The sequence below is a fragment of the Arachis ipaensis genome, chromosome B6 (genome assembly GCF_059453495.1).
Source record: "Arachis ipaensis isolate K30076 ecotype BB chromosome B6, ASM5945349v1, whole genome shotgun sequence".
Classification (NCBI taxonomy): domain Eukaryota; kingdom Viridiplantae; phylum Streptophyta; class Magnoliopsida; order Fabales; family Fabaceae; genus Arachis; species Arachis ipaensis.
Genome location: NC_142441.1, coordinates 695,533 through 710,252, shown reverse-complemented (window position 1 = coordinate 710,252; position 14,720 = coordinate 695,533). Strand labels below are relative to the sequence as shown.

At 33.8% G+C, this 14,720-nt stretch overlaps 3 protein-coding genes across 3 annotated transcripts; all 3 read left to right on the top strand.

The window, feature by feature from the left end:
- The first annotated feature begins 992 nt into the window (after window positions 1-992).
- On the top strand, window positions 993-5,281 carry LOC107646224 (beta-galactosidase-like). The gene is made up of 16 exons (XM_021103630.2): window positions 993-1,088; window positions 1,196-1,308; window positions 1,418-1,484; window positions 1,569-1,661; window positions 1,771-1,914; window positions 2,046-2,134; window positions 2,228-2,333; window positions 2,416-2,503; window positions 2,650-2,768; window positions 2,856-3,017; window positions 3,324-3,538; window positions 3,641-3,741; window positions 3,835-3,944; window positions 4,237-4,458; window positions 4,539-4,750; window positions 4,838-5,281. Exons 1-16 carry the CDS (start codon window positions 993-995, stop codon window positions 5,256-5,258), a joined length of 2,358 nt encoding a protein of 785 aa, XP_020959289.2. The 3' UTR covers window positions 5,259-5,281.
- Window positions 5,282-5,693: 412 nt separating this feature from the next.
- LOC107645298 (putative pre-mRNA-splicing factor ATP-dependent RNA helicase DEAH5) lies at window positions 5,694-10,209 on the top strand. The gene is made up of 2 exons (XM_016349291.3): window positions 5,694-9,246; window positions 9,545-10,209. Exons 1-2 carry the CDS (start codon window positions 5,978-5,980, stop codon window positions 9,936-9,938), a joined length of 3,663 nt encoding a protein of 1,220 aa, XP_016204777.2. The 5' UTR covers window positions 5,694-5,977; the 3' UTR covers window positions 9,939-10,209.
- A 551-nt stretch (window positions 10,210-10,760) lies between these two features.
- LOC107645299 (putative methyltransferase At1g29790) lies at window positions 10,761-12,671 on the top strand. The gene has a single exon (XM_016349292.3). The coding sequence runs from the start codon at window positions 10,961-10,963 to the stop codon at window positions 12,245-12,247; it is 1,287 nt and encodes a 428-aa protein (XP_016204778.1). The 5' UTR covers window positions 10,761-10,960; the 3' UTR covers window positions 12,248-12,671.
- The last annotated feature ends 2,049 nt before the right edge of the window (window positions 12,672-14,720 follow it).

The window sequence follows — 14,720 nt, the reverse complement described above, 5'->3', positions numbered from 1 at the left end:
ATCCCAAAACCTTTTAATTTTGAATTTCATAAAATAAATGTAAACAAGATCAATTTAGTTAGTTTAAATTTTAAAATGTAGTTAATTTGATCTAAAATTTGATTACAACAAAAGATTAACTTAATCTTTTTGAATTTCATAAAATAAATGTAAATAAGATCAATTTAGTTAGTTTAAATTTTAAAATGTAGTTAATTTGATCTAAAATTTAATTACAACAAAAGATTAACTTAATCTGTATGCTGAATCTTATCTGAATCTGTTTTTTTTTTTTTCTCTCTTATCCATTCTATTTCAAATTTGATTCCAAATTTTTCAACAAATATTCAACTATAAATATAGGTTCTCTCAACACTTAGTTACTCACACTTCAGCTTTAAATCTTAGTTACTTACTCATCAGTCATAACAAGATGGGAATAAGAATGGCTTCTTATGCTGCATTTCTATTTCTATGCATGGCTTTGATGAGCTTCACAATTGAAGCCATGAATGTTTCTTATGATGGAAGAGCCATTACTTTCAATGGGAAGAGAAAAATCCTATTTTCTGGCTCAATTCATTATCCACGTAGTACTGCTGAGGTAATTAATGCATAATCATAATCAATTATCAAATAACTATCCTGTTTTTTTCTTCTTAAATTGATTATTTTATTTCTGTTTGACTGCTCTGTTGTACCGTGTTGAGCTCTTTGTTTTTTTTAAAAAAAAACTATCTTATTTTTTATTTATAATATACTTTTATATAAAGATATTTTTATGGTAAAAACTCAGGTACAATCAACTTCACATGAAGTTGATAATTAAGAGTCATTAAATGATTTGACTGATGTAACTAAATTTTTTTATCAACTTTACATAAAGTTGACTTCACCTGAATTTTCACCTATTTTTATACGAGTAATTATTTACAAATTTTTGGTATAACTAATTATAAGGCGAATAAAACTTATTATATATTAATTTTTTGTATTATTATTTATTATAATAGATGTGGCCATCACTGATCAAGAAAGCCAAGGAAGGTGGACTTGATGTTATTGAAACCTATGTTTTTTGGAACGCTCATGAACCTCATTATCGTCAGGTATATATATTTTAATAATTTTTCGAAATAAAAATATTTGTTTTAAAATATTTTGGTTTTGAAATTATATTTTCTTAATGCTAAATATATTCTATTTTGTTTTGTAGTATGACTTTACTGGGAATCTGGATTTAGTGAGGTTTATTAAAACAGTCCAAAATGAAGGTCTTAAAGCCATGCTTCGTATTGGTCCATATGTTTGTGCAGAATGGAATTATGGGTAAAATTATTTATATATTAATTTTACACAATTAAGCATAATATATTTATTATTTTGAATTATATGATCGATTTTCTTTTTAATTTTTTTTTTTAAAATCTCTCATCAGTGGATTCCCAGTGTGGTTGCACAACATTCCTGGCATTGAATTTAGGACGAACAATGCTCAATTCGAGGTGCCTCATATTATAATTTTATTTTATTTAATGAAGTATAAATTTGACTTCTATAATCTAATTTTTGTTTAATTATTTTTGCAGCATGAGATGAAAAACTTCACAACCTTGATTGTGGACATGATGAACCACGAGAAGCTTTTTGCATCACAAGGAGGACCTATTATTCTTGCTCAGGTTTTTTTTCCCTTTCTTAATTTTTATTAATTTATTTAATTTTAGTTCTTATGATTCACATAATAATAAAAATAATAATTTTTGTTTTTTATTATGTGCTAATTAACAGATCGAAAATGAGTATGGAAATATTATGAGTTCTTATGGTGATGATGGAAAAAAATATGTTAATTGGTGTGCAAACTTGGCTCAATCTTATCAAGTTGGTATTCCATGGGTTATGTGCCAACAAGATAATGCTCCAGATCCAATGGTAAATTACATAAAATTTTCATTTTTATCGTTTAAATATAACAATTTATTTTATTATTATGTTGTTTTTAAAATTTTTATAATTGTTGCTAATTAGTTCATTGTTTTTTTTTTTTGTGCCCTAATACACAGCTTAACTCTTGCAACGGTTTTTACTGTGACCAATTTTATCCTAATAGCCAAAACAAGCCTAAGATGTGGACTGAGAATTGGACTGGCTGGTAACAATAATTTCTTGATTTATTTTTTTTTATTTGGTATTTTCGTTCATAATTTTGTGTTAGGTCAATTAATTTGGGAAATTAAATTATTAGGTTTAAGAACTGGGGAGGACAAATTCCACATAGAACTGCAGAGGATGTTGCTTTTGCTGTGGGAAGGTTTTTCCAATATGGTGGAACATACCAAAACTACTATATGGTAATTATTATTATTAATTGTTTTTTTTAATCTTGATTAATGCTTTAATTTAATCAATTTATCATGTATTTATTGTTTACAGTACCATGGAGGTACCAATTTTGGAAGAACTTCAGGAGGCCCATATATCACTACTTCATATGACTATGATGCTCCTTTGGATGAATATGGTAAGCATATAAAAAATTATTGCCAATAAACTTTAGCTCAAGTGGCATATGCTTCTTTTTTTAATCAAGAGGTCTTGGGTTCAAGTATCATGTAGTGCAAACTTGATCAAAAAGAGGTTATTTTTTTTTTATATTTGTTTCTTTAGGTAATTTGAATCAACCTAAGTGGGGACATCTTAAGAAACTTCATGAGGTTCTGAAATCAATTGAGGATGTTCTTGTTAATGGTCACAGGAGGGATGTTGAATATGGTAACATGGTCACGGTAAGTTTTTAATTTTTATTATTTTTGTTAGATAATATTTTTTTTTAAAGTTACATTAATTAATTAATTTTGATTTGATTATGACAGGCCACAATTTATAGCCATGGTGGAAAATCAGCTTGCTTCCTTGGCAATGCAAATAATTCATATGATGCTTCAATTAATTTCCAGAACAATCAATATAATGTTCCAGCTTGGTCTGTGTCTATTCTTCCAGATTGCTCTAATGAAGCTTATAGCACTGCCAAGGTAATTATTAATTAATTAATCATTATCATTATTATTTGATGAGAAAAACTCAAAATAGCTCCTGACAATTACCTCAAAAAACAATAAGATCCTTGACAAAAAAAAGATCCAATCCGACCCCTGACAATAAAGTTAATGTTATTTTTTTTTGCCCAAAAAAAAGATCAGATATCGGATTGGGTGTTTTTTTTCTTGGGATCTCGTTATCCTTTCGAGGTAATTGTCAGGGTGAGTGGGGTATTCACTCTTATTTGATTAACAATTTAAAAGAACTATTTTTTAATTAGTTATTATAAATATGTTCAGGTCAATGTTCAAACATCCGTAATGGTGATGAAGGAGAATGAAGCTGCAGACAATGATGATGAATCTTATAATTTGAAATGGCAATGGAGACATGAACCTTTTGAACAAATGAAAAATGGAAAAATTCTTGGTAATGTTGCCCTAAGTGCTCCTCAACTTTTGGATCAAAAGCTTGTCACAAATGGTACCTCTGATTACTTGTGGTACATTACCAGGTAATTAATAATATTTTCTCTTTAATTATATATATATATGGTTGCTAATTTGCTATACTTAGTGTTAATGATTTTTGTTTAACAAAATCTTTTATTCCTCAGTGTTAATGTTGATGATAATATGTGGACTAAGAAGGATGTTCAGCTCAGAATCAATACCAATGGTCACGTACTTCATGCATTTGTTAATGGAAAACATGCAGGTAATTTTCATTAATTAATTATTTAATTATTGTTATTATTGTCACACTAATCATTCTTTAATTAATTAATCTGTGAATGTCTCACATTATCAGGTTCCCAATATGCTAAAAATGGACAATACCAATTCTCTTTTGAAACCAATGTCACATTGAAGGCTGGGACCAATGAGATTTCTCTCCTTAGTGCCACAGTTGGCTTACCAGTAAGTTAATTACATTGTTAATATCATGGTTTTGAAAATCGAACCGGACCATCCGGTTCAATTAGATTAACCAAAAACTAATCACCTAGTTGGTTCGGATGAAGTCAAAAATTGCTTAATAAAAAACCAATAAAAAATTGGTCGAACCAACAGTTAATCGATAAACTAAAAGAATTGTTCGATTTTTTAGCGGTTTTTGGTTTGAAAATAATAGACTTAATACTTAATAATAATGTTTATTCTTATTATTAACAATAATTAATTAATTAATTAATCTCTTTTATGTGTATAGAACTATGGTGCATACTTTGACAATGTGGAAGTGGGTGTTGGTGGTCCAATTCACTTGGTAACACATGATGAAAGTGGTGATGAGGTGGTGAAGAACATCACAAACAATGTGTGGAACTACAAAATTGGATTGCATGGTGAAAATGCCAAACATTATGAGAAGAACAGTCTTGGTTGGCTCAAAACAGGTCTCCCAACAGATAGGATTTTCACTTGGTACAAGGTAATCATTATTTACACACTTAATTACTTGTTAATTTCTTTTATATCTTATTATTTAACTAATGATACATTTTATTTCAGACAAAATTCAATAGTCCAATTGGAAATGATCCAGTAGCGGTGGATTTGAGTGGTTTAGGAAAGGGTCAAGCTTGGGTTAATGGCAACAACATTGGTAGGTATTGGCCAACTTATCTTGCTGATGATAATGGTTGTTCTACAACTTGTGATTTCCGTGGTGCATATACTTCTAGCAAATGTGCTACCGGTTGTGGAAAGCCTACTCAACAATGGTAATTAATTATTTTTAATTAAATTTAATTTTTTTAATATTTTTTATTTTGACCATGCAAGATTGTTTAATTTAATTTAATTTGTAGGTATCATATTCCAAGATCATTCCTTAACGAGGAAGACGAGAATGAGTTAGTTTTGTTTGAAGAGATGGGAGGACACCCATTTAACATAAAATTTGCGACGGTGACAATTGGAAATATCTGTGCGAATGCTTATGAAGGCAACACTTTGGAACTTAGCTGCCATGAAAATCAAGTCATCTCCGAATTTAAATTTGTAAGCTTCGGTCAACCACAAGGTCAATGTGGATCATTTACTAAATCTCAATGTGAAGCTTCTAATACTTTGCAACACTTGAAGGAGAAATGTCTTGGCAAATCTAAGTGTTCTGTTCATGTTTCTGAGAGAATTTTGGGATCCACTGGTTGCAAGGTTGAACAAAATAGATTTGCAGTTGAAGCTGTTTGTGCTAGCCCATTCAACTATTATGCAAAGAAGAAATAAAATTTTAATTTAGGATTTTTTTATGTTTGGTAGTTTAGTACCTTAAGAGTTTATGGTTCTTACATCACCTTGATGTAAGTATCATAGATTAATAATTAAATAATATTATTTCTTATGATTTAATAAATAAAATTATCTTTATTATATATTTTTTGTTGTTTTTATATTTTTAATTTGTTATATATTTAGAATAATATTTATTAAGTTTATTATATGTATATTTTTTAATTTTAATAACTAAAAAAATAATAAAAAAATAATTAATTATTGATAGTCACACGAATATAAAAAATATTTAGTATATGAATAATATTATCAATATTTTATTATTCTAATTAATAATAAATATTAATTAATCTCTCAACGAATCTGTCAACTAAAATAAATATATATAAACTGAAGGCAATTATTTAAAAATCTTTCTAAGACGTTGACTTTAAAAAAAATTATAATAACAATTAGCTTAAAAGAATAACCACCTTAAGATTAGGATAATGTTTAACCGTCATCTTCGTATTAAAATTTAAAAGTTTCTGGGTTTAATTACCTTACACAATTTCTGTTAGGGTTTTTGTTTCTTTCTTCTTTTGTTTGATCCCAATTACGGTTCCTCTGATCTGAAAGATGCTCGCTTTTACCCCAAATTTTCATTTACATAACACCACGAATCTACGCTAACTCCGAATTCATCGTTCGAGCTTCGGTTCTTAATCAAAGCCATGGCGGTGGAGAGTTCACAGGATTTGTTGAAGAAGCTCGAGTACTTGTCTCTCGTTTCGAAGGTTTGCACAGAAATGGAGTCTCACACCGGAAACGCTGATAAGGTACTTGCTGAGTTCATCACCGAGTTGGGTCGATCTTCCGAGAACTTCGAAGAATTCGATGCGAAACTGAAGGAGAACGGTGCCGAATTGCCCGATTATTTTGTCCGGACACTTCTCAAGATAATCCACGCTATTCTCCCTCCGAAGAAGGGTTCCGGCAACAGCGACAGTAAGGGTTCGAAGCTGGACGGTGGTGGTTCCAAGGGGAAGTTCAAGGCACTGGCTATTGCGGATGATAGGGACAGGGTTAAGGAGCTGCAGAAGGAGATTGAAGCTGAAGCCAAAGAGGAACAAGGTGGTGACAGAGACAGAGAGATAAACGGTGAAGATGGGGACAGAGAAACAGACAGAGGTAGAAGGGAAAGAATTGGCAGAAGGGACAGGTATGATAAATATGATAGAGATGAAAGGTATAGTGATAGAGATAGGAATAGAAATATAGATATAGATATGGATAGAGATAGAGATAGAGATAGAGATAGAGATTATGATGATGAAAGAAGGGATTCTAGGAGAAGGGGAAGGGATAGAGAGATTAATAGTGATAGTGGTAGGGATAATGATAAGGATAGATATGAGAGGTGGAGGTTAAATGGGTATGAAGATGAAAATGATGGTTATGGCAAAGAAGATGATGGTGGTGGCTGTGGTGTTGAGAGGAAAGGTTGGAGGGAACCGATACATGGTGGGGGTGGTGAAGTTGAGTTGTATAAGATTTATAAAGGGAGGGTTTCAAGGGTGATGGATACGGGTTGCTTTGTTCAGTTGGATGACGATAGAGGGAAGGAAGGACTGGTGCATGTTTCGCAGATTGCAACTAAGAGGATTAGTAATGCGAAGGATGTGGTGAAGCGGGATCAGGAGGTTTATGTGAAGGTAATATCTGTTTCTGGTCACAAGTTGAGTCTGTCAATGAGGGATGTTGATCAGCATACTGGCAAAGATCTTCCGTTGAAGAAAAGTGATGAGGACACATTTCGGATTCAGGATTTAAAGGATGGGGCAGTTGCAAGGACGGGTCTGTCAGGTATCGGGATTGTGGAGGAGGATGATATGGGTAAATCACGGAGGCCTTTGAAGAGGATGAGCTCTCCTGAGAGATGGGAGGCAAAGCAGTTGATTGCTTCAGGTGTTTTGAGTGTTTCAGAGTACCCAACTTATGACGAGGAGGAGGATGGGCTGATGTACGAGGAGGAAGGTGCTGAGGAGGAGCTTGAGATTGAGTTGAATGAGGATGAACCGGCATTTTTGCAAGGGCAGAGCAGGCATAAAATGGATACATCTCCTGTCAAGATTTTCAAAAATCCAGAGGGTTCTCTTGGTCGTGCTGCTGCCCTCCAGTCTGCACTTATAAAGGAGCGTAGAGAAGTACGAGAACAGCAGCAGCGCACCATGCTTGATTCTATTCCAAAGGATCTCAATCGTCCTTGGGAAGACCCTATGCCAGAGTCTGGTGAAAGGCATCTTGCTCAGGAGCTTAGGGGTGTTGGTTTGTCAGCCTATGATATGCCAGAATGGAAGAAGGATGCTTATGGGAAGACCATTACTTTTGGGCAAAGGTCAAAGCTTTCTATTCAAGAACAGAGGCAGAGTCTCCCAATTTACAAGTTAAAAAAAGAATTGATTCAGGCTGTCCATGATAATCAGGTGTTGGTGGTAATTGGTGAAACAGGCTCAGGCAAAACTACTCAGATCACACAGTATCTTGCTGAAGCAGGTTACACCACAAGAGGTAAAATTGGATGCACTCAACCTCGTAGGGTGGCTGCAACGTCAGTTGCAAAGAGAGTGGCAGAAGAGTTTGGATGTCGATTGGGAGAAGAAGTTGGTTATGCCATTCGGTTTGAAGATTCTACGGGACCAGATACTGTAATCAAGTACATGACCGAAGGTATGCTTCTTAGGGAAATACTGGCTGATGAGAATCTGTCACGGTATTCTGTCATAATGCTTGATGAAGCCCATGAAAGGACCATTAATACTGATGTTCTTTTTGGACTGCTTAAGCAGCTAGTGCAGTGTAGACCTGAGTTGCGATTGATTGTCACATCTGCCACTCTGGATGCAGAGAAGTTCTCAGGATATTTCTTTAACTGTAACATCTTTACAATACCCGGGAGAACTTTCCCTGTGGAGATTCTTTATAGTAAGCAGCCAGAAAGTGATTACTTAGATGCAGCTTTAATCACTGTCCTACAGATCCACTTGACTGAACCTGAAGGAGACATTCTTCTCTTCTTGACTGGCCAAGAGGAGATTGATTTTGCTTGTCAATCTCTCTACGAAAGAATGAAGGGATTAGGTAAGAATGTTCCAGAACTGATAATATTACCTGTTTATAGTGCCCTTCCTAGTGAAATGCAGTCTAGGATATTTGACCCTGCTCCTCCCGGGAAAAGGAAAGTGGTTGTGGCAACTAACATTGCTGAGGCTTCTTTGACTATTGATGGGATATTTTACGTTATTGATCCTGGGTTTGCAAAGCAAAATGTTTATAACCCAAAACAAGGACTTGATTCATTGGTGATAACTCCGATATCACAAGCTTCAGCCAAACAAAGAGCAGGACGTGCAGGGCGTACTGGACCTGGAAAATGCTATCGCCTATATACTGAGAGCGCATATAGGAATGAGATGCCTCCCACCACGATTCCTGAGATTCAAAGGATAAATCTTGCAATGACTACTCTCAACATGAAAGCTATGGGAATAAATGATCTTCTGTCCTTTGATTTTATGGATCCACCATCATCCCAAGCTATTATTTCAGCCATGGAACAGCTCTATAGTCTTGGAGCATTGGATGAAGAGGGCCTTTTAACCAAATTGGGGAGGAAAATGGCAGAATTTCCCTTGGATCCACCATTGTCTAAGATGTTACTTGCCAGTGTGGACCTTGGATGTAGTGATGAGATATTGACGATAATTTCCATGATTCAGACTGGCAATATTTTTTACAGGCCTAGGGAAAAGCAAGCCCAAGCAGATCAGAAGAGGGCAAAGTTTTTCCAGCCTGAAGGTGACCATCTCACACTGCTTGCTGTTTATGAGGCTTGGAAAGCCAAGAATTTTTCGGGACCATGGTGTTTTGAGAACTTTGTTCAATCTCGATCATTGAGGAGAGCACAGGATGTCAGGAAACAGCTTCTCACCATCATGGATAAGTAAGATATCTATTTACTGCTACTAAATATTTTAGCTGCTTTGTTTACTTGTTTGCTTGTTTGTTTGTTTTCTTTTTAATTGTAATTTTGTACCAAGGTTCTCAATGTTTCTGCAGATATACTGTTTTGTAATATAGTGAAATGTTTAGAGGACACCAAATGTTTCGAAATTGGGCTTCTTGTTAACATATTCTGCTGTGAATTGTAGCATAAATCTTGTCATTGGTCCTCTGCATATAATTTTGCTGGCCAGATTGAATTAGATTCTGAAATCTGAATCATCATCTCTGATATGCAGGTATAAATTGGATGTTGTAAGTGCTGGAAAAAACTTTACCAAGATCAGAAAGGCGATCACTGCAGGATTCTTTTTCCATGCAGCAAGGAAGGATCCCCAGGAAGGCTACAGAACCCTTGTTGAGAACCAGCCTGTATATATCCATCCAAGTTCATCTTTGTTCCAGAGACAACCTAGTTGGGTCATCTACCATGAACTTGTTATGACTACTAAGGAATATATGCGTGAGGTCATAGTGATAGATCCTAAATGGCTTGTTGAATTGGCCCCAAGATTCTTCAAAGTATCAGATCCTACAAAGATGAGCAAGCGAAAGCGTCAAGAGCGGATTGAACCACTCTATGACAGATATCAGGAGCCAAATTCATGGCGTTTGAGTAAACGCCGTGCTTGATATGCAATTCATCTTCTTCCTCTTAATGCAATGTATTGCGTAGTGTTTACACTACATTTCTGTTTAGACGCAAACTTGCCCTCAGTCCTGATATGATGATGCAGGTGTAAATTTTGACCCTTAATTTGTATTAACTGTAAATGATGTATATAGGCATATTTACTAAGTTGTAAATTTTATGGGTTCCTAAATCAAAGTCTAAGCTGTAAATTATGTTTGGGTAAATTCATGTTTAAAGCAGAAAGTTGAAGTTGAATCCTGCAAGAACTTGGCTGCACCGCATTACGTTTAAATTCAATTTATTGCTATTATTGTATCACTAAGCAACTTTATGTGACAGAAATATATGTTACTGTTACTAATAATTGTTAATATGATTTTCTTTACCGAGGCATTCACTAATTATTATTGTGGTTGACAATAAGGTTTTTGAGTTTTGACTTGTCCCATGCTTGCATTGGTTCATCTGTTGTATCGCATAACACTCCCCAAAGCATTTTGCAATGTAGTATAGTGATATGAAGGTATAATAACAATATATATATATATATATATATATGAATTGAAAATGTAAAAAAATAAACAAATTTTAATAAAATATTTATTTTTATGGTACTCTTAAAATGTATATTTAAAGCACAAATTAACAAGATTCTAAAAACTAAACCACACAACTACAATCACTCTTTTTCTTGGTTACAACTGTACCTTTTTCAATAAAAACAATTGGATTCCACTAATGCTACCTACTGAAATTGAAAATGTTTGATTCTTTTATATATACATATTTATTAAAATAAAAATGGCAAGTTGATTATAGATCTCTCTTATCTCAGACATTATTACACGGTCAGAACAGTAACAAAGAAAAAAACATAGTAGTACTTGTAACTAGTAACATGCCCAACCGACATAGGTTCCATTTTTGGATCTTACTCTCTTAGAATCACACCTTCACTTGGTACTCTCCACACTCATCGGTGTCAGTGATTTCTCACCTGTAAGAAACGAACAAGGAAAAAATGGGTTCTGTTTCTCTGAAAATTGGTGATGGAACTGCCAGATTCAGAAAAGCAACACTCTGTTCTTCAGCTGTGAACATAGTTATGATCTTCTCCGTCATAACCACAAATCTTTTTGCTCTTTATGCTTTCACTTCTTCACCAAAACACACTCAGATTCTTCACAACAACAAGAACATATCCATAATCTCAGAACAAGTTTCCATTATACTGAGAGAGATTAATCTGTCTCAGAAGAAACTTGCCCAGATGGAAAAGGAGCTCCTTGGCTATGAAAGCATTGATCTTTCAAGACCCAACATTGCAAATGAGTTGAAAATGTTCCTGCAGCATCACCAGCTACCTCTAGGCAAAGATTCAAGAACTGGGATCACTGAGATGGTTCCTTCTGTTGGCCATTTGTGTGAGAAAAATTCAGACTTGTTGTCACAGTACATGAGCTACAAGATCAATGCTCCTTGCAATGATGATTGGAGTGTTGCACAGAAGCTGATTGTGAAAGGGTGTGAGCCATTACCAAGAAGAAGGTGCTTTTCAAAGACAGTTTCAAAGGTAGGACTTAACCCTTTTCCCAATTCTCTTTGGAACCCTTTTGTTGTTGGTAGTAGTGGTAACAAGAGTGTTAATTGGAGTGGACTTAATTGCAAGAGTTTTGAGTGTTTGAAAGGGAAAAAGTTGAGTAAAGAATGCATTGATTGCTTTGATTTGGTTAAGAATGGTAATGAGAATCAAAGGTTTGTGAAGGTTAAGAGTAAGAATGATTTTCTTGTTGATGATGTTTTGGATTTGGGAAGTAGTAATGGAGGTGTTAGAATTGGTTTTGATATTGGTGGTGGTTCTGGAACATTTGCAGCTAGAATGGCTGAGAGGAATGTTACTGTGATCACTAGCACTCTCAATGTTGATGCACCATTCAGTGAGTTCATTGCTGCAAGAGGGCTTTTCCCTCTTTACTTGAGCTTAGATCATAGGTTCCCTTTCTATGACAATGTGTTTGATCTGATTCATGCTTCAAGTGCAATTGATGTTGTTGGTGTTGGAGGGAAGATAGAGAAGTTGGAGTTTTTGATGTTTGATATTGATAGAGTTTTAAGGGCTGGTGGTTTGTTATGGATTGACAACTTCTATTGTGCCAATGAAGAGAAGAAACAAGCTTTGACAAGGTTGATTGAGAAGTTTGGTTACAAGAAATTGAAATGGGTTGTAGGAGAAAAGGTTGATAGTAGTGGATCAGGAAAATCTGAAGTTGTGTTGTCTGCTGTGCTTCAGAAACCGGTTAGAGCATAATGCTCTGCGCCGGAGTTAGTTTGGTTCAATCGGCGGCTTTCTGGTAATAGGATTTGGATGCTAGTTGTTTGATTAGGACATAGATGAAAGGAAGAATACTCTTGAATCTTGGTTCTGCTATCTCTTTTTCACACATAATTTTGTGTGAATGAATTGCTTCTAAAGAGTCATCAAAATCCCATTTGAAGTGGGAATAGAATAAATATTTGGATTTAGTTCTGGTCTTTTCATATAATCTTATTCTTCTGTATTTGGATACTAGTTGTTTTAGAGTTATTCATGATTCTATAAAGTATTAGCAATGAAAAGTGAATTGTATCAAAATTACAAAGTCAACTAAAGTCTACTATTTTTCAGTTACAGTTCCTTTTGTTGAAATGCAATTGAATTGACATGGCTATGAATGTTTTTGCATCTAAAAGAAGTAGTCCATTTCCAATTGCCTTCTAAGAATGTGATTCATCAATCATCATCCATTCCCTTCTGGATATTTTTCCAACAATTAATTTTTTCATCCTTCATGTTATATATACACAAAAATCAATCATTCGGATAAAATATATATTAAAATATAAAATACATATTAAAAATGTGTGAAACAATACAAATATATAGTGACTGATTTAGTGACTAATTTTTTCCAGAATATCCACCACATTTATAGGAGGTTATATTTAGGTGTCAAGAAGAGAATAAATATTTTACTACCAATCACAAATTTCATGTTGAATTGAATTCATTTACAAGTTACAACCCTAACTATGAAGTAACATTACAAACTAGTAGAAAATTTGCACAACACGATTATGACCCATGAAACATGGTCAACAGATGCAAATGTTAAAGCAAATTTATAGCACCTTTTTTTTTGGGAGTACATCTACCATATCTAATACAAGCAAATTACCTAGTAATCCACTATTTTATTAATAAAACATTTGTAAAAGTAATAAATATTACATTACTCTGCATAGTCATTTTTTTCCTCTCTTTATAAATGGTTTCAGATTTTAATCTTAAACATAACAAAAAAAAATTATAAAAAAGAAAAGTTATGCACCAAATCTTTTCCAATTTCATTATTTCTCTTGGATGTCACCTAATTTATTTGTTAGCAAGTTGTAGTGTGTATCTTGCTGCATATATTTTTGATCATCTGTTGGTCAATAATGAAGGGCATGGATTTGCTTTTAATATCTTAAACTATGCAATATGTCTCTAATTATTATGAGTAACTTAAAGTTGAAGCTATCTATTTATTTCTTTTAATAACTCGAGAACCGTTCTGTGCTCTCATGAAACATAGTAATTGAGATGAATTATGTTATGTCAGTGTGTGCTTCCTGAGTAAACTTCTCATTATTCAATGGCAGAAACAAACAGTTGCTGTTTTACATAGCCACCAATCCACCATAATAATAGTGTCCCTATAATGTTTAACCTATGGCTGCTTCTATCACCATTTTCTTGAAATTAAAGAGATTACAACTCAGTTGCCTTAAACATCAAAATACTATTCAATTCGAATCGAATATCGCATTATCGACCCCTTGACAGTTGTAGAATGCCTAAACAGCAACGACCAAAAGCGGCTGCAAGTAATAACTACCTTAAGATATGGCAACAACTAAGAATAAAAGGAACTAAAAAAGGAAGTTATATTTTCCAAACACACCAGATCACCAAGTGTATGATCTCGTATTTGAGCGACAGTGTGCTTTTTGCAGGTTTCTGGCCGGAGGTCGTCCGGCCATGATAGAGTGGTGAGAAGATAGGACTTGCCTCGACCGAAGACCATCTTCGAAGTACAGGTCTGGAACAATGATTGAAACAATAAATATATAAAGTAATGATAGGTGAAGCTGAAGTAACTTCCATGAATGAAGTAAACAATACTTCAAGATCACAGACCAATTTCTGAATACATTATTGACACCAAACTAGGGAGTCAAAAAATATTAACTGGAGCGCCAAAAACCAAGATTAAATTGAAAAATGCACCCAGTTGAACTCAAAATTGATCTGACCAATGTAACTAATGATGACTATTTGACCATTTATTTATTACCATGATTCATGGGAACACAAGTTGCTTAACTACTGCCTGCTGGATTGCTTCGAATGGTGTTATATTTAGTTTGGGAAACAAAAGAAGTGGGGAAAAAACTAAGCAACCAGAATAATATTAAAATTCAAGAGCTAATGCACAAATTTCCATGTTGCATCTTAAGTTTTCACATATCAAGTTAACAAGATGGAAATTCAATGCAAAAATGTTACTAATTCAAGAAGAGAGCAAAAATAGCTAATCACTTCTTTAATTTTAAAGTATCTATCAATTTAGACAAAGTAATACATTAAAATATCAATATATTTCGACAATTATGTCTTTATACATTGACATTCTAACGGATAACTTGTCTAAATTGATTTTGAAACAGATCTAATATTTGACAAGTTGCAAGTCATATGC